The sequence below is a fragment of the Heteronotia binoei genome, chromosome 1, assembly GCF_032191835.1.
Source record: "Heteronotia binoei isolate CCM8104 ecotype False Entrance Well chromosome 1, APGP_CSIRO_Hbin_v1, whole genome shotgun sequence".
NCBI lineage: Eukaryota > Metazoa > Chordata > Lepidosauria > Squamata > Gekkonidae > Heteronotia > Heteronotia binoei.
Window position 1 is genome coordinate 164,356,533 of NC_083223.1, and position 27,010 is coordinate 164,383,542.

General features: G+C 39.6%; 1 protein-coding gene across 10 annotated transcripts in view; it reads right to left on the bottom strand.

Moving 5' to 3' along the window:
• Nucleotides 1–12,241: 12,241 nt before the first annotated feature.
• The window catches only part of CEP170 (centrosomal protein 170), a 150,946-nt gene continuing 136,177 nt past the window's right edge, over nt 12,242–27,010 (bottom strand). For all 10 annotated transcript variants that reach the window (XM_060243602.1, XM_060243583.1, XM_060243591.1 and 7 more), the window contains 4 exons: nt 22,714–22,802; nt 19,402–19,495; nt 17,950–18,001; nt 12,242–14,436 (listed from right to left, as the gene is read on the bottom strand). In XM_060243602.1, the coding sequence (XP_060099585.1) occupies nt 14,150–14,436; nt 17,950–18,001; nt 19,402–19,495; nt 22,714–22,802 (522 nt within the window). In that variant the 3' untranslated portion in view covers nt 12,242–14,149. The remainder of the gene's footprint in view (nt 14,437–17,949; nt 18,002–19,401; nt 19,496–22,713; nt 22,803–27,010) is intronic.

The following is a 27,010-nucleotide window of genomic DNA, read 5'->3' on the forward strand; positions in this document are numbered from 1 at the left end:
CTACTTGCAGTGCATACAGCTTGCAAGAATTAAGAAATACTTGGCCATTGGTATGCCATTAACTTTTGATACAGAAGTTTTTATTCCTAAACCCATGAAGTTTTTATAAAGATTTCTATATCATCCTACCTACCTTAGCACATTTTTATCCTATCCTTTTGCCAAGGAGCTCAGGATAGTGTACCATGGCCTCTCTTCTTCCGTTTTACCCTATTTTTATTTATTTAACAAAATTTATGTCAAGCCTTTTTGACTTCACAAATTCCATCAAGGCAGCAAACAAATTAAAGCATACATAATGCAATCACATTTTAAAGCCAACCAAAAGAACAACACATCATTAAAATAAGTAAAGCTGGGGCTAAATTAAGCAAAAACATAAAAACATCAATTAAGACATGGGACAGGATGGTGGGATCACTGTGCTCATACCTGTCACGGCTGGGGCCGGGTCAGGCAAAGTCCAGAGGCAGTCCGAGGTCTGTAGCCAGTAAGCAGGAGGGTCTGAGGCGCCAAATCCGAATCAGTGTACAAGTATCGCAGGTCCGAGGTCCAGAAGCCGAGGTCAGGGAGTCCAGAAGTCAAAAGCCAAAGTCAGGGAGTCAGGAACCAAAGTCAAGCCGGAGTGGATGCTAGGATGTCAGGGAGATGACTAGTTGCTTCCACAAAGCCTCCTCCCAAAGCCCACAGCTATATAGCCCTCTGCTGGCTGTTGCCCGTTTGGGCTAATTGCTGGCTCAGGGAGGCAGCCAGGATCCTGTCATAACTCAAGCATCCTTGCTCTTAGGAGGGCCAGAATCCTCTCAGAACTCAGGGCTCAGGGAGCGTCTTGCTTGTGAGCGTGCCGCCCTCCTCCGATCCCTGAGGTCCTGCCGGAGGCGGTCACGCACACGAGCCACCCGAGAGGGCGAGGCAGGGGGGCTGGGATCTTCTCCAGCAGGAGGCAGGGGCACTGGTGCAGGTGGCAGGGGCACAGTTTCCTCGTCAGACTCAACTTCCTCTGCAGGGTCCCCAGCACCCATGACAATACCAAATGAAACAATAAGTCTTCACCTACTGGCAGAAGATCGAACAGAAGGGGACAGATGAATCTCCCAGGGGAGAGAGTTCCAGAGTTCTGGTGTCACTACTGAGAAGGCCCTTTCTCAGGTTGCCACCTGCCTAAACTCAGAAGGTGAGGACACTTGAAACAGGGCCTCCAAAGATGACCATAGTAGTTGGGTAAATTTATTAGAGAGTAGATAATCCTTCAGGTACGTTGCTATAAAGGTAAAGATCAGCGCCTTGAATTTTGCCCAGAAACAAACCAGAAGCCAGATTAAATGTGAAATAGATTAATCTAAGAGTGACTGGTCAAGATCACTCATTGGGCTCTATAGCAGAGTTGGAATTTGAACCCAGAATTTGTGGATTCAAGTCTAGTGTTTTAATAACCACCATTCCAACCTGGCTATCCATGAAGGTGCGGTTGTAATATAAATTAATAGAAAAATGGCAAAATAAATAAAAGTTTACTGCTAAAATACTGCAGTCGTCTGATATGCCATAATTCTGTAAAAGGTCTATAATTTCCTTTCAAAAGGACTGGGCCACATATGTATCTTAACTGATAGTTATGAAAATTTAAGCCCATGTGCCATCTAGTGTCCACAAATGTTATGTAGTAAAACAGGGGGAAAGCCTGAATTTCTATGGCAGTTAATAAAAACCTACAGCTGCTACATATTGGTGCTTTTTATGTTACAATGAGAGAGGGAAAAGACTATACCATATTTCTCTTATTTGCATCTCATCCTTTTCCCAAGAAGGGCTATGCTGTTTTATCCTTCCCTAAGTCAGTCAGAGAGCTTGAATGGATGAACAATGCATGGTGAACTTTCTAGGTCAGAACCCAGATCCCCCTAGTTCAAGCCAAGGAGTCTACCCACTATACATAGTTGGAGGTCTTTTACTAAAACTGTAAGAACATAAACCATCAGAACATCTTTATAAGCTAGTTTTTCCTCCTGCATATTTCTGCATTCAAAGAGTGTGGTTCAAGATTGAGCTACAGCCTTTACTTCTGCTTTACACATGCTGGGCCACATGCTCACTGTGTATTTCAGGGGCTTTTCCACATGTGTTATTTTCTCACTCGGGTGGCTATATTGAGTCAGATTCCCACCCCTCTTCCACACATTTTGCTTTCTCTAGCGGTCACTTTGGTATTTCATTACTGTATCTGTAGCTTATTTCTCTGCACTGTTAAAGTGCTTAGGAATAAGCCAGTAATGAAAGACTGAAGTAATGAAATATTTAAACAACCATTAGAAGGAGAAAAACATGCAGAAAATACACCCCCATGCTCTACGTAATAAAAGTACACAAGCAATGAAATAGCACATGTAAAAGACCCAGGTTGGTTCCTGACTCCAAAATGAGATTCCAGGTTCAAGACTTTTGGTAGAGCCGAAGAACAAAGTTACATTTTGTTTTCCTTTTCCTTGCTGAATGTGGTTATAAATCTGCTGATCTCTCACTTGCATAAAATCAGGGGTTTTTTTGTATGTGTTAAGAAAAAGTATAGCTATACTTTCACGGACATTCACTACTGTGTTGTAATAGGTGATTTTAACTACCCGCAGATTGATTGGGTCAATATCTGTTCTGGTCGAGAGAAAGAGATTGAGTTTCTTGATGCTCTCAATGACTGTGCTATGGAGCAGATGGTCTCAGAACCTACCAGGGGTGGGGCGATCCTGGATTTGGTCCTAAGTAATGCCCAAGACTTGGTGAGAGATGTAAAAGTGATCACACCGCTTGGGATCAGTGACCATAACGTTATTGATTTCACCGTTTGTATAAATAGGGAGTTGCCCCAAAAGACCAGTACAACCACGTTAAACTTTAAAAGGGGTAAATTCTCTGAGATGAGGAGGCATGTGAAGAGGAAACTGAAAGGAAAGGTAAATACGGTCAAAACCTTTGGGGAAGCTTGGAGTCTATTTCAAACTACAATCCTAGAAGCTCAGATAAAATATATACCACAAGTTAGGAAAGGCACAAACAGATATAAGAAAAGGCCTGCATGGTTAACAAACAAAGTAATGGAAGTTGTAAAAGGTAAGAAGGACTCCTTTAAAAGGTGGAAAACCAGTCCAAGTGGGATTAATAAAAGGGAACACAGGCTGTGGCAAATCAAACGCAAGGCTGTGATCAAGCAGGCAAAAAGGGACTATGAGGAGCATATTGCAAAAAACTAAAGAGCAACAATAAAAATTTATTCAAATATATTAGAAGCAGGAAAGCAGCCAGGGAGGCAGTGGGGCCCTTGGATGACCAAGGGGTCAAAGGATTACTGAAGCAGGATAGGGAAATGGCTGAGAAGCTGAATGCATTTTTTGCCTCCGTCTTCACTGTGGAAGATGAAAAGTGTTTGCCCGCTCCAGAACCACTAATTTTGGAAGGGGTGTTGAAAGGCCTGAGTCAGATTGAGGTGACAAGAGAGGAGGTCCGACAACTGATAGACGAATTAAAAACTAATAAGTCACCAGGTCCGGATGGCATACATCCAAGAGTTCTGAAAGAACTCCAAGTTGAACTTGTGGATCTTCTGACAAAAATATGTAATCTTTCATTGAAATCTGCCTCCTGAGGCCTGGAAGGTAGCAAATGTCACCCCCATCTTTAAAAAGGGTTCCAAAGGAGATCCGGAAAATTACAGACCAGTCAGTTTGACTTCAATACCGGGAAAGTTGGTAGAAACCATTATCAAGGACAGAATGAGTACACACATTGATGAACACAAGTTATTGAGGAAGACTCAGCATGGGTTCTGTAAAGGAAGATCTTGCCTCACTAACCTGTTACATTTCTTTGAGGGGGTGAACAAACATGTGGACTAAGGAGACCCAATAGATGTTGTTTACCTTGACTTCCAGAAAGCTTTTGATAAAGTTCTTCATCAAAGGCTCCTTAGAAAGCTCAAGAGTCATGGAGTAAAAGGACAGGTCCTCTTGTGGATCAAAAACTGGCTGATTAATAGGAAGCAGAGAGTGAGTATAAATGGGCAGTCTTTGCAGTGGAGGACGGAAAGCAGTGGGGTGCTGCAGGGCTCAGTACTGGGTCTCATGCTCTTTAACTTGTTCATAAATTATTTGGAGTTGGGAGTGAGCAGTGAAGTGGCCAAGTTTGCAGATGACACTAAATTGTTCAGGGTGGTGAGAACCAGAGAGGATTGTGAGGCACTCCAAAGGGATCTGTTGAGGCTGGGTGAGTGGGCATCAATGTGGCAGATGAGGTTCAATGTGGCCAAGTGCAAAGAAATGCACATTGGGGCCAAGAATCCCAGCTACAAATACAAATTGATGGGGTGTGAACTGGCAGAGACTGACCAAGAGAGAGATCTTGGGGTCATGGTAGATAACTCACTGAAAATGTCAAGACAATGTGCGATTGCAATAAAAAAGGCCAGCGCCATGCTGGGAATTATTAGGAAGGGAATTGATAACAAATCAGCCAGTATCATAATGCCCCTGTATAAACTGATGGTGCGGTCTCATTTGGAGTACTGTGTGCAGTTCTGGTTGCCGCACCTCAAAAAGGATGTTATAGCATTGGAGGAAGTCCAGAAAAGGGCAACTAGAATGATTAAAGGTTTAGAACACTTTCCCTATGAAGAAAGGTTAAAACGCTTGGGGCTCTTTAGCTTGGAGAAACGTCGCCTGCGGGGTGATATGATAGAGGTTTACAAGATAATGCATGGGATGGAGAAAGTAGAGAAATAAGCCTTTTCTCCCTTTCTCACAATACAAGAACTCGCGGGAATTTGATGAAATTGCTGAGCAGTCAGGTTAAAATGGATAAAAGGAAGTACTTCTTCACCCAAAGGGTGATTAACATGTGGAATTCACTGCCACAGGAGCTGGTGGCGGCTACAAGCATAGCCAGCTTCAAGAGGGGATTGGATAAAAATATGGAGCAGAGGTCCATCAGTGGCTATTAGTCACAGTGTGTGTGTGTGTATATATATTTGGCCACTGTGTGACAGAGTGTTGGACTGGATTGGCCATTGGCCTGATCCAACATGGCTTCTCTTATGTTCTTATATTCTTACTTCCCTGTATATGCCAGTAGAATTTTCAGTGTTTCCCTCCCAAACAGCTTGTACAACAAGCTACTTGTATGGGAGAATTTCAAAAGCTATCTGCAGGGCTTTTTTTGTAGAGAAATCCCAGCAGGAACTAATTTGCATATCAGGCCACACCCCTGATGTCACCATTGTTTCACATGGTTTTTTGAAGAAAAAGCCCTGCAGGAATTCATTTGCATATTAGGCCACGCCCCAAGTCAGCTGGAACTGTGTTTCTGTGCATTCCTGTTAAAAAAAACCCCTAACTCATTGACAAAAAGATTAACATTGCACTTCACATCACAGAGAAAGCTGAATCACACCTAGTTCAAGTTTACTCCACTAACTCTAAGAATTACAGACATGGTCTATCTCTGAACAGTATCCAGAAATTTAGCACAACAAAAACTAAAACACAGATGGTATGGCATATTGGGCTCTGGGAATTCTGAATCAGCCTCAGAATGCAGGGTTTTGCAGAGCTGACCAGAAATGTAGCAATGCTTGCAAAATGAATACTGTATTTAGTAGCATGTGAAAATACAGGCATAGCACAACATAAAGGAACTGAACTACTGCTTTCCAGTCCTGATAATTACTCAGTTTTTGGCCATAGACACTAGACTAGATATGGAAAAACTAAATGAAGCCAAATTCAGAAAGAATTTAAAAAATGCTAAACATAAAAACTCCTAAGAGGAAACCTCTCATGCTCAGTTTTAAGGAGCATGCTGGGAATTTTAGGAGGTGATGTATTGTTAACCTTACGCACTATTAGCAAGGAATTTTGTCGTTTCTGGATACATATAATAAATTCAGCTGAATTCAATGTAAAAGTAGGGCAGTGCCAATGTTTTAAGCAGCATCAGCGGTAATATTACTAATATTATACATTGTGAAGACTTTTTTTGATTTATCTGGCATATCTCCAATACCTGTCATTGGCCCTTCTCCCTGCTTTTGGTGTTGTGTGTTTATGATTTCATTGAATTATTTTATATATTTTATATGCTGTTTTGATGTTCACTACCTTAGGAACCTTATTTGGTTGGAAAGGCACAAGTGTGTTAAATGAGTGCAGTGATTAACAGAGTAACACCAAAGGCAGTGTTTAGGTGCTTAAAGGATGATGAAAACACAGGAAAACCATATTCTAAACAGTCTTTATGGCCTTTTACCTTTAAATTGGGAAAAACTGGGAGAAAGTATTACTTAAATTTTACCATATTAAAATTAACTCCAGCTTAAAATAATTTTCTGCATTGGAGCATTCAAGCCATACGACAGCAAGGAGAGTACCAAGCAATGTTCCCTCTAAGCTGTGGAGTCTTGTGAGCAAAAATTCTACTTTGTGAGCTACTGGCATTAAAGTTATGAGCTACTGGCATTAAAGTTGTGAGCAACTGCATAAATTAGTTTGCTCTAGGGCCATTTCTCCTGAGCTGACACAAAAAGTGTGAGCTGGGGGCTAAAAAATTGTGAGCTAGCTCACACTAACTCAGTTTAGAGGGAACATTGGTACCAGTACCACCCCCTGCAGTTATTTATATATCTGGGTGGATGAAGCTTTATCTGTAAAAGCTTTGTTACACAGATGTCCATGGTACAGCAGGTTAGTTTGGCACGGAGGAGGGACAATTTCCATGTGCAATTTCACTGCCACTAATCTTTATATGTATGCCAAAATCTTGGTTCTATGCAAGTTCTAATTAATTCAGGTGGTAACACCAAAAATTCAATCATCTTCAGTTCTGATGAACTCCAAGGTGGCATTGCACAGATGGGGGAGGGGGGCAGAAGCCTCCATTAATGAGAGAAAAGCATGGGAAGAAGGGAGCTTTGGAGATGAAAAATTATATTGAAATTAAAGCATGACACACAACTAGCCTTAGACCTAGAAAGAAGGAGCTTGTTAAAAACTCAGTGGAGTAGATAAAAACTAGACTGCATAGAATTTTTTTTGTAAAGAAAAACTTTATTGACAGAAATCTATGAAGTTACAGAAGGAAAAAGAAAGATAAGAAAATTGAGTAGGTAAGTATTTGAGGTACAAATATATGTCCAATTGAAATACAGGCTGATAAGAGTACAAATATCAAATATTATGAAATAAATTAAAAATAAATTGAAAATTATAACAGTGTTGATGAAACATAGAAATAAAATTAATGTGAGGTCAAAGTAGTAACAGTATCCATATTGCATTCTTTACTTTAAAAAGGATGCCATTTGGCTAAGAAAAATGAAACACGAGAAGGTTTTTGAGGCTGTCCTAAATCATGAGTCAGCTTGTCAAGAACAAAATATTCCCACATTTTTAAAGACCAAGAATGCAATGTTGGTGAGTTTGGGGATCTCCACACCCTGGCAATTGCATATTTTGCCACCATGAGAATTAAATCAATTAGCTCTTGAGAATGTGCAGATATGTGGGGAGTTTCCCAGATAGATAATAAAAGAGTTCTAGAGTAAAAGGAATAGATAAAGAAGTGATTGTTTGAATCTTAGAGTGAATTTGTCTCAAAAATTTTTTTATATGTGGGCACAGCCACCAATTGTGGAAGTAAGGGCCAGGGGTTCCACACCCCTTACAACAAAGTGGGGTGACTGAAGAGTGTATGTACCAACAGGCAACCATTTTGTATGCTTGAAGTTGAATATCGAGAGATTTTGATAATATTGGAGATGACCAAATCAGTTGCCATTGGGGTTCTGAGAGATCGCATTGTAGGTCTGCATGCCAAACTTTTTGAGAGTGTAGTAAAACCGTGGTTTTATGGTTTAGTAATAATTTGTAAATTTTAGAGATTAATCCTTTTATTGGTGTTGTGTCCGTATACAGATATTTTTCAAATTCGGAAAATAAAATCCTTAGTGGGGAAGCAAATTTGTGTGTTGTCAAAAAATTATTTTTAGATATTCAAACCATGGTATATTTATACTGTGTTCACTTTTCAAATCTGATTTGCTTTTTAGATGGCCCTTAGTAAGAATGTCATAAAAACATGTGAGGCCAACCTTTCTCCATGCCAAAAAGGAAGATGGAAGTATACCAGGTAAGAACCAGCTCTGTCCCATGAAGTTAGTTAGAGGGGATGTTGGGGGTGCTAGTACAGATTGATGTTTCATTCAAATTTGGAAAGTTGCAGCTAGAAAAGGGTTAGCAGAAATATATGAGGGAGATTTTTTGGAGGCAGTTCAGATTGCTTCCTGAAAAGTCTTAAGAGTTCAAAAAGGAATTTTCTATCCTTTTCCAATCAGCTTGGTAAGAAGATCTGTATTGTTTGACTAGATTAGTTAGGATTATAGCATCATGGTACAGAGCAGGGGTGGCCAACGATAGCTCTCCAGATGTTTTTTGCCTACAACTCGCATCAGCCCCAGCCAGCATGGCCAATGGCTGGGGCTGATGGGGGTTGTAGGCAAAAAACATCTGGGCCACCCCTGGTATAGAATGATGTCTGGAACTGAAAAATCTCCCTCATTAGATTTACTTAGAGAAATTGATCTGCGGGCGTTTGAAAGCCCAAATAAATTTATTAATTTGAGATTGCCATTTTTTGAGGAGGAAAGATGAAAGAGAGAAAAAAGGGAATCGCTCTGATATTAAAAAAAATGATTTTTGGTAAGATCAGAGGTTTGATTACTTGTATTCTTTCAAGGAGAGTAAGAAGATGAATGGACTGCCTCTTAGCGGGTGAAAGAAGAATTGGATAAAAGTTGGATTTTTGAAAATTTACCTTTAGACCGGCCCCAACCCCAATGATTGACAAATGTGAGTGAATAGCTGGGAAAGATGTGGAAGGGTTAGAAATACATAAAATCATGTCATCTGCAAATAAGCTTATCTGAAATTGATGTGAATTAATATTAATACCAGGTATATTTGAGTCATCTCTAAGGCAATTAGCCAGAGGTTCCACTGCAAGGGCAAACAATAGAGATGAGAGTGGACACCCTTGATGAGTGCCTCTAGCCAACAAGAAAGGATCCAAATTGTTTTTATTAATCCATAGAAGGGCTTGAGGTTTAGAATATTGTGAAGAAATAATGTGTTGGAAAAAAGGGCCAAAATTCATTTTGTCTAGTAATAGGATTCTATTACAGCAATAGTAATTCTGGCTATACGGTGTCAAAAACCTTCTCCACATCAAATGAGAGAAGGCACGTATCATGAATAGAATTTTACAGTACTGGATAATGTTCAGCGTTTTTCTTATGTTATCCATCAAATCTCTTCCTGGGATAAAACCAGCTTGGTCCAAAGAAATATAATCACCAATAATACGATTTAAGCATTAATTAATTAAGCATATTAATAAAGCATATTAATAAAGATTTTATAATTGTGGTTTAAAAGGGACACTGGGCGATGAAGGCAATAGAGGGTAGCAATCCTTTTTATGTAAAACCACTAACTTAGTCAAATTCCGTGTAGGGGGAGTAGAGCCAGAGGACTGGATAGAGTTAAAAAGTTCCAATAAAAAGGGGGATATTGAAGAACTGAAAAATTTATAAAAATCTGAAGTAAAACCATTGGTGCCAGGTGATTTCTTCGATTTCATCGTTTTTACAGTGGTAAAGATCTCCAGTTCATTATAAGGTTGGTCTAAAAAGTCTTTATGGATGTCTGTAAGGATTTTTAAAGATTAGAATCTAGGAATTGTCTAATAGATTCATAGGATGGATTAGAAGATTGATATAATTTCATATAATATTCTTTAAACAGGATGAACTGTTTAAACCTTAATATACAGTAAGATAAACCCCCTCCCACCCCCCATTATTCTCCCCTTGTTGCCCCTCTTCCCACCTTTGCTCCTGAAAAACAATACTACCAATCTTAACATCTCTAACATTCCATGTTGACAGTTAAGCAAAATATGATAAGCAAAAAAATAAATCCTAAGGGGAAAACAAATAGGTTCCAGATAAAATTCCAGGACAGGGTAACACCGACCCCTCCAAACTGTCATCCCATTCTGTGAGGGCAAAAGAGCCAAGTACTCACGAAGCTGTCATGTCCCAACTCCCCAACGAGCCACAGAACAACATACAGTAATCCTTATGTCTCAGCATAATATCAGTCCAACGCAGCCAGCATATAGATTGTAATAAAGAGTTCAGGCAGTCATAGATGAATCCAGGCAGAGGCTTCCATTGGGATCTTGTTTCCTTTGAAGGGAGAAGTTCAGCTTCCTCTTTTGGGATTTCTTGTCCATATCCATTGGGACCTCCAGGTCCAGCATTTTCAGTAGTATAAGGCCAGCCTCTAGGTCTTTGATAGTCCACGATTTATTGCAGTGACGCACCAGCATTTTACCAGAGGGTGACCATCTATATCTCACTTCAGCAGCCATAAGTTTTTGGGCAATCTGTTTAAGCAAGCTCCTATTATACAAAGCTTCAGCCAGTATGTCTAGAAATATGTGGATTTGCTTACCTTTGTAGGTAAGGGTGCCCTTTTTACGTGAGAGGTCGAGAATAGCGTTCTTGCCTCGTGTGTCATACAGTTCAATTGTGATGTCTCTGGGGCTGTGGACTCTACCAATGAAAGGAGCACCCACTCTGTAGGCTTTCATAATGATCGGGGCTACGCCATTTTCTAATTGCAAAACTGATGCAAGCCAAGTGGCCATAAATATAGAAAGTTGGGTAGTCCCTTCCTCCCACTCCTCAAAATTTGAGATTATGCTCACGGAGCTTGTTGTCCATGATTAACATTTTCTCCCTTGCCCATGTCTCTGAAGATTGTAAGATTTTAATATTTTCCCGGTTAGCCAACCCATTTTGCATAGCCAATTTAACAGTGCGGGCTACCTCTTGTAGGGTGGCTTGCATAGAGTCTATATGTTCAGTGAGGGGTTGGAGAATCCCCCAAAGTTCCTTTCTTAAAGCAGCGTATCATGAAATACCTGAGTAGCGAGGATATTTGGAGAAGCAGATTCACTGGTGGCCATTTTGGATGCAGAATGTGGCATCAAAGGGGAATCTGGGCTGCTCACGATAAGAAACAACCAAAGTTCGTGGGTTCCAACAGAGTTTGGTTTAGCTTTCTGTCCTGACCTTCCTCCCATGCTCTAGCAAAGTGAAATATAGAAAAGGCTGCATTGGCGTGAGGAAATCAGGACGGTCAGGGATGAGGCTCAGCCACTACACGTCTGACTCCACTGAAGCTGCAGCCATGCCGACTGCATAGAATTAAGTGAATGGGAAAAGACAGCAGCAAAGGTATCAAAGAACAGACCAACCTGTCAAGGGGATTGATGGTGTGATAGCTGGAGGAAGAAGTGAGGGAAGGGCAAAAATATGTTTAAAAAGCAAGAAAGGAAGAAACCAGAAAGAATTAAGATGAAAAAGGTAAGGAATATACAGTGAAATGATAAAAAAAAGGATGAATGGTGTCAAGGGAGCAGAACCTAAGTTTAGAGGGAACTTGTATCAGGAATTTGGAGGCAGCCAAATTGTGGAGAGGTATTCACAATGAAATACATGGGTAGCCTGATCCAGTGGCAAAACAAGGAGAGTATTATCTATTTGCCAAGTTGAGCTCCCAATGGTTCTGGACTCAAAAGGATTCAGGGAACTCCATGAATGCCCAAGCCTAAAAGAGAAGACCTTTGCATCTGCTGCAAACAACCCATTCCCTACCAACCTCTTATGTTCTCAGATGCACCCTTCCCCAAAGTAGTTTTCTGTCCACTCAACTATGGCAATATTATTTTTGGAAAACAAATGCCCCAAAAGGCTTTGAGTCAGAGCCTGGAAATACCAAGCTTGTTGAGGCATTGAGGATGGGACAGAGAACATGTGGGGCATATCTTTTATCAGCCATAAGAAATTCAGATGTTTTCATCTAGATTTAAATTGCAATTTCAACTACACTGGAATTACCTATTCTGTACTTAAAAGTAAAATTCAAGCTTGTGGTACTATATATACAATTATTTTTACCATCCATAAATTTCTATATAAAGTGGTTTGTAATACTACTTTGATATTTTAAAAATTGCAAAAATTCTCAGACACAAATGTACATTACCTTTAGGAAAACATTCCTTTATAATTACTGAATGATTCAAACACAAGAACAATTATTTGCTTAAACAGTTAAAATACACATGAATCAAATTATTGTATAAAGTTCCAGAAACACTTTATTTAAAAATGGAATTGTAAATGCACATAACAATAACATACATAATAAACATAACAAAAATAAATAAGGAGTATGAGTCCATACAAATAAGAACACTAAAAATGCAAACATTACAGAACACAAACGGTGTAGAGTTTGAAAGAATGCAAACAATTGCATGGAGGGCTTAAACTATTTAATTTTTCCATAACCCTTTCCTATTTTTCCACAGTTGTATGTTTGCGGTTCTTTTCCCAAGCACTGAAAAAAATGAGGAAGGAATTATGATGGCTAAAGCCTTGTCGCTGCTCTGTGTAGTTTATCTTTCATCAGCTGAAAATTTAAGACCATCTGTAAACAAACGTTTTCCTACTATTGTCAATAGAGAGAAAGTGGGATACAGAGTTTGACAAGTGGTGGTTTTTAATTTTAAAGCAAAAAAAAAAGAAATTAACCCAGTATACAACAGGATTGTTGAATTTTAAATTTACATGTCTCTACAAAATTGTTTTTGTATATTTAACTGGTCATACTTTGTAATGACTTCAAAATCGTGTACAGTCTAAAAATGTACATGAAAAAAGTATTTTTAAACAAGTGACACAGGATTATTGCTGAAAGATTAAAGATTATTTTCATAAAAGCTTCAAAATTGTATATGTAACCTTAGTATATAGATTGATGCATAAACGTAAGAAAATTCCAGTCATTAGTTGCATTAACAGAAAATCTTCAAAGTACAGTGTTTGGGAAATACAGATTTACTTTTATTATTTCCGAATTTTAAGTTACTGGGGAAATTTTAAAGGGACATAGGCTTATACTGAGATATTTTAATAGCTTTGCTGTTAAGCAGTATGAGTACAAGCCCTATGTTAGCATGTCCCCCCCCCCCTCAAATTCTTAATGGACAAAGACTTTGTATAGTCTAGAGGAAAATATCAACGCTTTGGATGCCTGGAACAAGTCTACTAACCAGATTATCACTAGTCTATCTCCAAGTCCTTTGGAAAAAAATTACAACTCATGATCATCTCAAGGAGCACTTGTTATGTCTTTTGCATTTGATCCTGGTGATACAAGGACTTAAAATAATAGGCTCACATAGCTATACATTTCAAATGCTTTTATAGTTCCAAACATTTTGACAGAAATGATAAGAAATTTTACTTTCATTAACATCAAAAAGACATATTGGACAGGACCAGCAAAGGTCAAATGGATCTTTTTTGGGAAGTGGATTCACATCTCACTATTTTTTAAGGACATTTATGATCAATTTTCTATGTACATAAAAAGTATTAGCTCCTACTGATACTGTTATGTTCACTTGCCAGTCCCAGCAAATTTTTAGTGCAAACATAATATCTGAGCTTTGTAAACCCCTGTGACAATTTATGTAACAATGCCATTATATAAAAATCACAACATTCTGAAATTCAGTATATAGGAATGAATGCTTTGTCAAGCCTTCTTTATATCATGTGCTATGGTATATACCCTCTTGTTTAAAATCAAATTTAAGTGACTAAGAATTTTATATATATTTGGTGAAGAGGCCCAATTACAGATCAACTTGGCACAGGAGATTTAGAAATTTAATAATGCTACAGCTGCACCTTCTTATGTCATTTTAACAGTTCATTTAAGCTAAATATACTATGGAGGGCAATTCAAATTAAGTGGTTACATAGCCCACAAAATTATGACAAACTTCTTTTTCTATGTTGGTTCCAATGTTGACATCAAGAGAAGTGTGACATTCAAAGCATCACAGTTAAATAGTTGGTATAACAAAGCAATGGCAATTTCACCAAGCTTTTCAATTCTTGAATGAACAACAGTAGGACTCAAAATGAATTCTACACATTCAATACTAAAAGGTACCGACAACATTTATGTCATTCACGCAAAGCTGGGTCTTCTTCCTCTCCATCAGGATTGAATCTATTAAAATGTATGCTGAAATCATGCTCAGATTCAACATTGCCAAGTTCATTTGAAGCAGACACAATGGCTGGTCGAGCAGCCCTTGCTTCTGGTTGGCAGTTTTGATGTGTCTGAGGATGGGCACTTTGAGAAATAGAGCTGGACTTCTGCTTAGGTTGAGTGGCTTGGACAGTGTTAGCAAATCCCAAATTGCTCAGGGCATCTAATGTTCCATCAGGGTCAATCATTGAATTTATCACTGAATAAATAAAGAAGAGAGAGGTTTGCTGAAAATCATGACCACAAGTTGTGAATTAAGAAAACACATCCCTGTGTTAAAATTCCTCTAATATTCAGTTAGAGAATAGAGAAGTTTCTACCCATATGCACTTTTGAGACATTATATAATGCATTAATAACTTTGCAAATCATCTCATGAGGTAATCTTTAGACACTGCATTTTCTAAAGGAACTAAAAAACAAAACACTTATACTTTGACATGTATCTCTCTACTTAACTGGGTAAGCTGAAAGAGAGAAAATCATTTTTCCTTTAACTCCTGAAAGCTGTGAAATAAGAACTAATTTGTTGGACTTCTCAGCATTCTTGAGCCTTATGGGCACTTTGGGGATTTTTAGGAAAAGGAAGCAAGGCTGTCATGGAATGCTGCCAATGAAGAGGATTTCAGTTTTTTGCTTCTACAGATGTGATGGAATTTACCAGTTAAATATATCTGTGATGGAATTTACCAGTTAAATATATCTGAGTTTACATCTGGGCAAGATGGGTGATAGGGCAATCCTGCAGAATCCTAAACTGGGAAGGCTGTACGCCTGGGCATGTTGCATTTATTTGGGATGTGAGAATGTGACAATATTCTAGACCAGGGGTGTTGAATTCATTTGCCAGACCATGTATGTCAAAAAATGTAATGCCAGGTAGCAGAGATATAAACTATATAAAGGACACAGACGAACACAATTAAATATTTTTTAAAAACTTAAAGTAAAACATGATTAAAAATTAGCAGTTGGTCTTAAAGGTGTTTTCTTTGTATCTCTCCCATGTGATCGAGCGAATTGGGTAAAGGAAGCTCTGGCTCTTTCCTTCCTCAGGAGACCAGGAGGGGGAGGAGCCTCAGCCAATAAAAGGAAGAGAGGCTTGGCTCAGTAGCTCTGCTGTGCAATTGAGAGAGTCTGGCAAAACAAGCTCTACCTCCCCCCTTCTTTCCCAAGGAAGGAGCCTCAGCAAATGGAGAAAATAGAGGCTTTGCTTCATAACTCCTGTGTGATTGAGCCAGCCTGGCAAAGCAAGCTGTTATGCAGAAGGAAGCAGAAGCAAGAGAGGGAGAAGGAAGCAGACGACAGTGAGTTGCTCAGGGGCCTGATAGGAGCCCTCTGGGGGCCTGATTTGGGCGCCAGGGCACATGTTTGACACCTCTGTTCTAGACAGAGCAGGTGGTAGCATAAAGCTTTTTCTTATGTCTTTTATCTCTCTGCATATTTTCTTACAATGCTCATGTCAGTCTCTTCTCCTCTGTTCTTTTTTGCTGCTGATGAAGCTCTTGCTATCACAAAGCAGTTTCAAGCAAAGATATGCCCCTGAACAAAGACAGCATGAGCAAAGCAAGCTCAAGTGCCTATTATGATGTGAACGAGAAACTGCCCATGATGTGGAAGAGAAACTGGAGCATATTAAATCATTTATAGTGCACCATCCACAGTAGCTGTGGCTACCTTCTAGACTTATCAGGAAGTGGCTGGACATTGGTTCCCCCCACCATGCCAGTCCCATCACTAGCACTGCAAGGTTGGCGTCCTCCTCTCACCTTTAGCACAACTTGAAACTGGTTTGAAAAGTAGAAAGGGATAGGGGAGAAGGATAGGGAGACCTGAGAGCAAGAAGAGCAGAGGAAGTGGAAAGAGGGAATATGAAAGGTGACAAAAGAAGAGTAAAATCAGAGGGAGTGTGGACAGGGTGACACAGGAAAAGAAGGAATGCTGAAGGGGCCAGAAAGCAAGGCAGTAAGTGACAGGAAACATGTGGTAGGGGCCACAATAGTAATGGTGCTACATTGGGGATCAGGGTGCTAGGGCACTCAAAAAGACTAGAACCAATCTGTGATTTCAGGTTTCCTTGTTTTTTTTTGTGTTTTTTTGCAAATTCTTATAGAAAAAAAGAAACTGGCACTGAGGGCAAATCCATAGAGCAATTTTATGGAACTGTACAAAGGAGAATGAGAAAGTTTATTTGAGTAAGAAGGCCTATAGGTTTTTCAGGGTATCGTCAGCCAAATCTGAAAACGACAGAAGTCTGGGCCAGTAAACATAATCAGGAGTACCTGGACACTAATTCAACCTTTTTGCTCCTTTGGCTCACAAGAAATTTGGAAAATCCCTTTTCGTATTAGTTGGTTTCTAATGTATTTCAACAACTGAATGGATTATAAGATAATAAGATTCAGAATAGAAAATGATTCTTGGCTAGTGAATAGGTGTATTAACTGCTTGAGGATTAATTGGAGAATGTTTTCTATTGTAAAAATGGGGATGAACATTATAGTAGATTGATGGAATATTGAGGTTGATAATTGAATTATTGTTCATCATAGAATTTAATAAATTGTGAATGGAAAAAAAAAAACAACTGCAAGGAATTTAGAGCTCAGTTGCACATCATCTACAAAGGCAAAGTAATAGTTCTTTTGAGATCATTATTGATGTTACCTGTTGAACGAGTCACAGTTGAGACCTGATTTTCTCTAGCAAGACTGCTCTGTTGAAGCAGATGTGATATGAAGGCAGACTAGCCAAGTTGTAAAAGCTCAGGTGTAGGACTTGTTTGTTTAGTCTTTTATTTAAGGAATTAATGACGTCTAGAATCACAACCAAAGAAGGAAGTGACTTTTGTACATATAGACTCAAGTAGATGCAAAAGGATCCATTTCCTGGGATTTTTATCTAACAGGTAATAATGAGGTAGAGAAAATACGTAAAGGAGAGGATTCACTGCTAACACCTTGTGGATCTGAAGACCTAATCCTTGGAAGGTAGGAAGATTTTCCCCATCTTTCTTAGACAAAATATCTCTGTGGGGAATTTTCCTGCCTCCATCTCCTTCATTTCCCCTTAAATTGAAACCACAGCCTAGTTTTTGGGAATGATTCAGATAATTTTTTTTTTGGGGGGGGAGTGGGGGAGAAACACAGTAAAGGGTTATTGCCTAGGGGACCCACTCCAAGTTTGTGCTACCTCTGTAAATATTCTCAACTCTTGGAAAAAAACAGATCAGCAATCCATTAAGAATCCAACACAAACATTTTCCAAGTAGCTGAGAAACTTTGCCACTTTTAAAAATTAAAACATTGCGTAAATGGGAACTTGTACTGGTGCCAGTCCTGAAAGAATTGGTGTCATTGATGCAGAGAAGGGGAGTGGAAAGTTCCACACCTCTAGTGAAAATGCACTCCTCCCAGTAACTAGGGGAAGCGGATGATCACCTGATTGCTACCTGTGGAAGAACTGGCACTGGAAGGAAATCTTTCCTCTTGTGTGCATTCCCTTCCTTTAACTACTTTCTAAGGGTGAAACGAGAAAACTAGGTGAAGTAGTGGAACTCTACTGAATCTCCTAAGGTTTTTTGCCTCCTTCTACATCCTCTATATTAATAATTAAGATCAATAAGAACTCAAAAATCCAAACCTTAACACAATTCAGCAATGGTTATTTTGACAATTTTGACTTTTTCCAGTCATTCAACAATAGTAAATACCTTGTAGCTGCTTTTCTACTCTCTTCAACTCTTGTAATATGGATGATATCTCCTGCAGGGAATTTCATAAGCATTAGCTTTATTAAGGAGAATCCCACCCCGTATATTTTGTCAGGATACATAAACTACAATAATGGTTGATGAATAGTTCTTACATTGATATGGAAGAGAAACTGGAGCATATTAAATCATATTTAGTGCACCATCCAAAATTTTAAAGCTATGCAAATGAGAATTTGAAGAGATAAAGAGTAGCAACATTTAACAATACTGTTCTTGAACATCTCAGGTTTTACCTCCAATGCGGCCTGAAAAGATTCTTCCCTCTGCCAGCATTAGGGGTGTGCGTTCACCATAAACTGCGTTGAAAAAAATACCCCTAAAATACCTTATTGGCTTTTATTCCAGTATATTCAGCTATGCCATTGGCCAGGGTGGCAGGAGCTGAGAGCTCCATGCCGCTTTAGTTGGGGGGCTAGCTCCCCCTGCAGCTTGGTTGAAACTCATTTTAAACCAAGCTGCAAGAAGAGCCAGTCCAGGGTTAGCCAGGGCAGTGGGAGCTGAGAGCTCTGTGCTGCCTCAGCTGGAGCTGGCTCCTTTGGCAGCTCAGTTTAAAATGAGCTTCAAGAGGAGCCAGCCCAGAATCAGCTGAGGCATCGGGAGCAGAGAGCTCTGTGCTATATTGCCTCTTCTTGCAGTTTGGTTTAAACTGAGCTGCAAGGAGAGCCAGTCCCAGCTGAGGCAGTGCAGAGCTCTCAGCTCCTGCCACCACAGCTAATCCTCTTGGGGCCAGCTTGTCCTCTGGCATGGTTTAAACCACACTACAAGAGAAGCCCTCTGAGCTACATTCCGGGGCCAGCTTCTCCTTTAGTGTGGTTTATTTTATTTTTTTAACCTGCCGTTTTTCTTCTTGGGTCTTCTGAACCCCCCAAAATCCAGGATTTCTGAAAAATCCCACAGCCTCAGCTTGCTGGGCACTGCACGCCCTCTAGCTGAATAGTCTGGTGTGTTATAGTACAGTAATTACATAATGTTTGCTTCAGAGGAGAAAAACTGAGCAATTAAATATTTCTTGCCAAATTAATAAACATTTTAAATTCCAGAAAAATTATTATGAATTTAAATGTTTACTAAATTTTAGTACACATATCTAGCTGGCAGGGTGCTTTTTGAGATCTATACCAGTAGTTGTCCAGGACAAATGCTTGCTGGTTTAGCCACCATACTTTTGTGTATATTTGCTTATGATGCAGGATTTTGTTTTCAAAAATTATTTGTACTGTAGTGCACTGAAAGTGGTATAAAAAACTTTTACCCCGAGGAATATGTTTTAGTTACAAAATATCCAAAATGTATTTTCTTCAAAATATTTTCACATATTTTCTGGTATTTCTATAAAGGGAAAGTTGCCTATGTGAGCATGAGCTTGTAACATATTTTATTTCTGCATACCATGCTTGATGTTTTCACAATTGGAACATCACTTTCAGCTCGCAGTTTCTTTTCAATGTCTTCCCAGTTCCGGTCTTTGTCCTTAAACAGTATTCTATAGCCAAGAAGTTCAGAAGAGGGATATGAGCTATACAATGTGTGTATGAGTGAAAGCAGAAACTGGTCACTTGTCTAGGAAATTCTAACTGATTTCAGCTGAAAGATGAGACTACTTTATTCTCATGCTGTTCTTGCTCCTATCTAAAGATGCAACAAAAGTATAAAAGCAATCTATTTACCTAATAATAATAGCTTAAACATTAAGAAATTACATTCTAAACTGCATACATTAGAATAAAGGTAAGTACAAGATAAGCATGCCAAATCACTACTTAACGGGTGAGACAGAATTTTCTGACTTTGACAAAGACAGAAACATAAACCATTGGTTCACTTAGGCCAGAACTATCTTCTTCAACTGGCCAGCAGTACTCCTCAGTCTCATGCTATGGTGTTTTGTAACTACTAACCACAATTCTTTTAACTGGAGATGTTATGACTGAACCTGTGATCTTAGATAAAGCAAAAGATATGTTGCACTGCAGAGCTATCATTTAGTTCACTTTCAGGTTACCAGGCTTCGGCCAAAACTTTTCAATAAAATGACAAACATAGTCCTTTCCAACGTTTTCTGATGCCATCCTAAACATGGCTCATGTTTTAGGATACCTGAATACATCAGGTCAATTATTTTCATGTGCAGAGATATACAAAAAAGTTCACAGCTAAAACTTAATTTTATTACTTCACCCACTATCAGGCATATACTTCTGAAACACAAACAAGCATATATACAGGGAGGGAAATAAATTCCCATCAGAAAAAGGCTGCATTGTGACATCACAAAGACCTTCTATCTATGACATTCACAGACACAGCTTGTTCTCATACTCCCTCTTGGGATTCTAAACAGAGATTTAGAATTCTTATTCGTGGTGCAGAAACAAATTCTATCTTGTTCATATGTCTGTATTTGGATATCATGTCAAACTTAAAATGAATGCTTTGCAAAGCCAGAAGCTTTCAAACGGGGAGGGAGCTGACTTCCCATGAAGTGATAGAGCAGCCAAAGTAAAGTTAATATCTTAACTTAGAGGCTATAGGTGGAACCCTATCTAACCACAAAGGAAAGAGTGGTGGAGGCAAACCTTTAAAGCTTTGCATGGATCAAGGCCATCAAGACCACTAAGTAATCACACAATGACCACTAAGTAATCACACAACTATAAGGTTGACAATTAAGGTTGATGAAGAAAATGAAATTGTTAAAAGATTTACAACTTCTTGTCATAAACCGGAAAGGCATACTGCAACCAAGGCATCAGAAAGAATTGTAGATGGGGAAGGGAAGCCATTATGGAGTTAGAGAAAATCCTTAAGTGTAAGGAAGTGTCACTTGATAGAAAGACCAATAGAGTACTTCAAGCAGAACAGGTTACTGTGATTTTAATCTTCACAAAATTCAGGTATAAAAGCACATATAACTTTTTAATTGAATTAATATAACTCAATTAATTTCTACTACGAAAGTAGGATGTTATTGCAACATTTCTGGAAAATAATTAAAAATGAAAATGTGACATTTGTTTCTTTTAAACTCACCTGTAATTAAGCATACTATACAAACAAGCCATTATTTTTATTTATTTGACGTAGGCAGGAAGAACTGGGAAATGCCAGCTTCACTGAACTGTGATTAATCTTTTTTTAAAAAAGTTTTCATTTAATGGAAATATGGAGCAGAAAATTTTCTCATGTTATATTCTCCATGGGAAATGTTCTGCCTGACATATGTATATATGTCTGTTTACCTATAGTATAGTCTGTTTACCTATAGTTGCCAGAGCTTCTGTGCTGTAAATCAATCATGTTAGAAGCTCTAAATGTGGGAAATGAAGCATGAACAAACCCCAGTGCTTGTAGAATGTCCAGTCTTGTGCATGGTATATTTGCTTTTTTCTACATAGACTTATATAATGTTAGCAAAATCTAAAACTGAAAAAACTGCCCCCCCCCCCCCAAAAAAAAAAAATTGCAATTCAATTTTCCATCAGAAGCTGAGGGACTTGGGAATGTTCGATCTGGAGAAGAGGAAGTTGAAGGGGGACACATATTGATTGCTCTCTATAAGTATTTAAAGGGCTGTCATTTAGAGGAGGGCAGGGAGCTGTTCCTGTGGGCAGCAGAGAAGAGGACTCATAATAATGGGTATAAATTAAGGGTGGGAAGCTTATTGACAGAATATTAGGGGGGGAAATTACAGTAAGAGTTGTTCAACAGCTATATAGGGAGGTGGCGAGCTCCCCTTCACTGGCTATTTTTAAGCAGCAGCTGGACGAACACTTGTCAGGGATGCTGTAGGCTGATCCTGCATTGAGCCTGGCGTTGGACTAGATGGCCTGTATGGATCCTTCCAACTCTATGATTCAGTGCATTTACCTTCCCATTTTACTAGAACACAGTGGTCATAATCCAGTAAAATGCACACTAAAGCATTAATGCTCAAGCTTTACATTTTTCTGAACATTCTGTCTTCCACCACTGTCTTGGTGGGGGGGAGGGGAAGCAAGCAGGTTTGGACACCCCTATTCTAGATATGGGTGGGAAGGAAGGAAGGCAAATAGATGAGGGAAAGAGAGGTGGAAAGAAAGCAACTTTAACTTTAAATGCATTCTGCAAGCTGCCGGCTGGCTTGACTTAGAGAAATGATTTAAAGAGATAAATGCCTTCTCCAAGCCAGCTGACCGGGTGGTGGAGGCTTCAAGAGCCACACAAATATGTGTGAAAGAGCCATGTGTAGCTCCCAAGCCACAATTTGGCCACCTCTGATCTAGAAGATGCTAATGGTATTTTAATTAAATACTCACACATGTATCTCTGGCAGACATGGAAGAAGAACTATATTTGTGGTATACTTTCGACACTAAACATAGCCATCTTTCTTTAGAGGAAATATTTAGGATACCTCTACAGGCAGGTCCTGAACATAACTATCAAAGCCAGCAAAGTGTTTTTAATACCTCTATTTGTTGCACAAACATCACCAAAAGGAAGAAACTAACAAAAAAATTGAATAAGCTTCAGTGTGTCCCCTTGATTGTTAGTGTGAGGGAATTAAATGGAATATGTATTTAAAATGTCACACTAGATCATGCAGATTCATAAAAAAACAAAAATGCACTAACAACTTTCCAATGATTTTAATGGAACATAACATTAACTTTTTAAACAACAATTACTGAAACATACATTTTACTGAAGAACAAAGGTTACCTGATTTTGCCAGCTGTTTTATCTATAGATTGTCTAATCTTCCGAGAAAACTGGAATACTGAAGACAACAGCAAGGTGTCTCCCATGACCTGAAATATTTTGAAGAAAAGATTATTGTTCACTGAACTAAAATATTACCTTGCTGGTTAGCAGTTTCTAAACTACTTTCTAAAAATTAAACTATTGTTAATACAGACTTCACAGAGGCCATGTCAATACAGTGACTACACAAAGCAAGTGCTGTAGAAGATTTTATCTCCATATTGTTCCTCACATGCCTTACTTCACCAGAAGCACAGAATCATGTAGAACTATTAACCTAATGTGACATGATTATATATATAAAAAATTCTCCAAGTTAGACATACAATAAAATCAATAATCTGCTCCCTTAATGACAAAACAAGCGCTTTCAATCCATCTGCATTTAATAAGGAAAGAACCTCTATAGATCTATCGTGTGGCCTCATTTGGTATATGGTGTAAGGCCAGGGCTCTTACCCAGCTCAGAAGCAACTGATGTGAGGAAGGGAAGGCAGGAGGCTGCTTGGGGATGCGAATAGGTGCATGTGGTGAGGTGTTTGAACAAAGCAGGAGTCAAGTTGCACCTTTAAGACCAACGTAAGCTTTCATGTGCTCTTAAGCACACTTCATCAGACGAGGAATTCAGCACAGTGAGCAAAGCCATACATAGCTGAGCAGAGCCATACTTAGAGGTCAAAGGATTACTGAAGGAGGATAAAGAAATGGCTGAGAAGCTGAATGCATTTTTTGCCTCCGTCTTCACTGTGGAAGACAAGAAGTGTTTGCCCGCTCCAGAACCACTAATTTTGGAAGGGGTGCTGAAAGACCTGAGTCAGATTGAGGTGACAAGAGAGGAGTTCCTACAACTGGATTGACGAATTAAAAACTAAAAAGTCACCAGGTCCGGATGGCATACATCCAGGAGTTCTGAAAGAACTCAAAGTTGAACTTGTGGATCTCCTGACAAAAATATGTAATCTTTCATTGATATCTGCCTCCGTTCCTGAGAACTGAAAGGTAGCAAATGTCACCCCCATCTTTAAAAAGGGTTTCAGAGGAGATCCGGGAAATTACAGGCCAGTCAGTCTGACTTCAATACTGGGAAAGTTGGTAGGAACCATTATCAAGGACAGAATGAGTAGGCACATTGATGAACACAAGTTATTGAGGAAGATTCAGCATGGGTTCTGTAAGGGAAGATCTTGCCTCAGAAACCTGTTACAGTTCTTTGAGGGGGTGAACAAGCATGTGGACAAAGGGGATCCAATAGATGTTGTTTACCTTGACTCCCAGAAAGCTTTTGCTAAAGTTCCTCATCAAAGGCTCCTTAGTAAGCTCGAGAGTCATGGAGTAAAAGGACAGGTCCTCTTGTGGATCAAAAACTGGCTAATTAATAGGAAGCAGAGAGTGAGTATAAATGGGCAGTCTTCGCAGTGAAGTGGCCAAGTTTGCAGATGACACTAAATTGTTCGGGGTGGTGAGAACCAGAGAGGATTGTGAGGCACTCCAAAGGGATCTGTTGAGGCTGGGTGAGTGGGCGTCAACGTGGCAGACGAGGTTCAATGTGGCCAAGTGCAAAGTAATGCACATTGGGGCCAAGAATCGCAGCTACAAATACAAGTTGATGGGTTGTGAACTGGCAGAGACTGACCAAGAGAGAGATCTTGGGGTCGTGGTAGATAACTCACTGAAAATGTCAAGACAGTGTGTGATTGCAATAAAAAAGGCCAACGCCATGCTGGGAATTATTAGGAAGGGAATTGAAAACCAATCAGCCAGTATCGTAATGCCCCTGTATAAATCGATGGCGTGGTCTCATTTGGAGTACTGTGTACAATTCTGGTCCCTGTACCTCAAAAAGGATATTACAGCATTGAAAAAAGTCCAGAAAAGGGCAACTAGAATGATTAAAGGTTTGGAACACTTTCCCTATGAAGAAAGGTTAAAACGCTTGGGGCTCTTTAGCTTGGAGAAACGTCGACTGCGGGGTGACATGATAGAGGTTTACAAGATTATGCATGGGATGGAGAAAGTAGAGAAAGAAGTACTTTTCTCCCTTTCTCACAATACCAGAACTCATGGGCATTCAATGAAATTGCTGAGCAGTCAGGTTAGAATGGATAAAAGGAAGGACGGTACTTCTTCACCCAAAGGTGATTAACATGTGGAACTCACTTCCACAGGAGGTGGCAGCAGCTACAAGCATAGCCAGCTTCAAGAGGGGTTGGAGAAAAATATGGAGCAGAGGTCCATCAGTGGCTATTAGCCACTGTGTGATACAGAGTGTTGGACTGGATGGGCCATTGGCCTGATCCAACATGGATTCTCTTATGTTCATACATAGCTGGTAGGCAGTGGCCCAGAATGCAACATGGTACAGATTTAAGAACCAATGACAGTGAAGTAAAATTATCTGGTAGGTAGTGGTCTAGAATGTAAAATGGTACAATGACAGTACAATTAACAATTAAAATGGTACAATGAATAGTACAATTAACAAATTGAGCAAACCTTTGATCTGAGTAGCATAAGTATGCGAAAGCAACAAAACAGTAATATGTCAAAATGTGAGATTGTCTGTCAATGACAATGGGAGATGGGTTCAATATATGTAATGGGATAAGCAACCAAAGTCCCTGTTTGAGTGTGTTAATACAGCTAAAAGAGAAATACATTGGATAGTGATGTTCTTGTCCACCTAATTTATTTTTTAACATGTAAACATAATTTTAGTTTGCCATAGGAAAAAGGAATGCAATAAAATATAGTGAAAATGGGTAAAGCATATGTAATGAGATATACAGCCAATATCCCTATTTTGAGTATGTCAATACAAATAATTATACTAATACACAATTCTAAAAGAGAAACACACTGGAATACTGTGGATGTATAGCTATACTCACTGAGAGTGGTTTTAGCATCTGTAATGAGATAAAAAAAACCAATATCCCTGTTCAGTCTTGGGGAGGTGTTTGTTCCAAGTTTCATAATAATGAATGTGTGGTCGAAGTTGTCAAGAATGGAAATGGCTAAAGGATGCAGCTAAGAGGCTAAGTTAAAATGGGGGGGGGGGGGGGGATGGTAGTGAAGGCTGAAAAAGAGGAGGTGTGTTTTTTTCCCCTCCCGCCTCCTCTGACCACAGCTCAGCAAGGATTGGAGAAGCCACTACATGGGGGTTGGAGCAGACCAACTGGCTTTACATTTTCAAATGGTGACTGTGAGGAGGGTTGATGAGAGCAAGTGCAAGGAGCAGCAGTTAGCTGACAAAGAGACAGGGCCAGCAGGAAAGAGAGGAGAGCCGGCATGTTGATTGGGAGGCAACTGGGCTCTCTTGTGCATGCTGCTATGAGAGGAAAAGACCTCCTGGCCTCAGTATAGGGCACTGATGTTGCTGCTGCATGTCTGAACAGTCACAGAGCCAGGAGGCAGAGTTAGTGTTGGGGCGGGTGGAAGATGGTGACTTCCCTTTTGTCCCCACCTGTTCTCAGCCCATGAGGGAAAAGGGGTTGTGGGAGGACAAAAACACACCCTGGAGGTTTTGGAAACAGCCTCTTCATCAGGCCTTCCCTCAGCCCCACAGCTTCTGTTGGAAGTGAAGGAGGGATGAGAACTGAGGGTAGAGGGATCTGGAAGAGCCTGGTTCAGCCCCCCCGCCACCCCGAGCCAGGATTCTGTCATCTGGGCCACTTGAGGCCAGTCGTTCCCAGAGTTACTGTTGGTACTGGTGGGGATGGAGTGGTGGAGGGGGGAGTCTGGTGTCTCCTCCTCAAGATCCTCAGAGGCAGGATGGGGAGAGGGAGAGAGCAAACAGATGAATTGCAGCTATGCTCAACAGGTGAGGCTGGGTGTATTGGGGTGTTTGTTCAAGGATGATGACATCTCCTGAAAATGCTATATATACAAAAAGTAGTTAATTTGTATGGAAGTGTAAGCCCTCCCCTTATGGTATTTCTTGGGGGGAAAACTCATCTTGCATATGATTAAACACACTTATTGAAGCTCTTGTGGGTTCCCCAGTAAATCAATTGCTCTTGTTATATTTTGAGTAAAAAATAATAGTTAATTGGGTTTGCCTGTGTCCTTTATAAAGATTATCTCTAGTGCCCAGCATTACATTTTATGGCATACATGGCTTGGCCCGACAAATTAACATTTGTGTCAGATCTGGCCCTCATAACAAATGAGTTTGACACCCCTGTAGATGTTTATAAAATTATGCATGATATGGATAGAGTTGACATAGAAAAATCATTTGTTCCTCCCCCAAAAC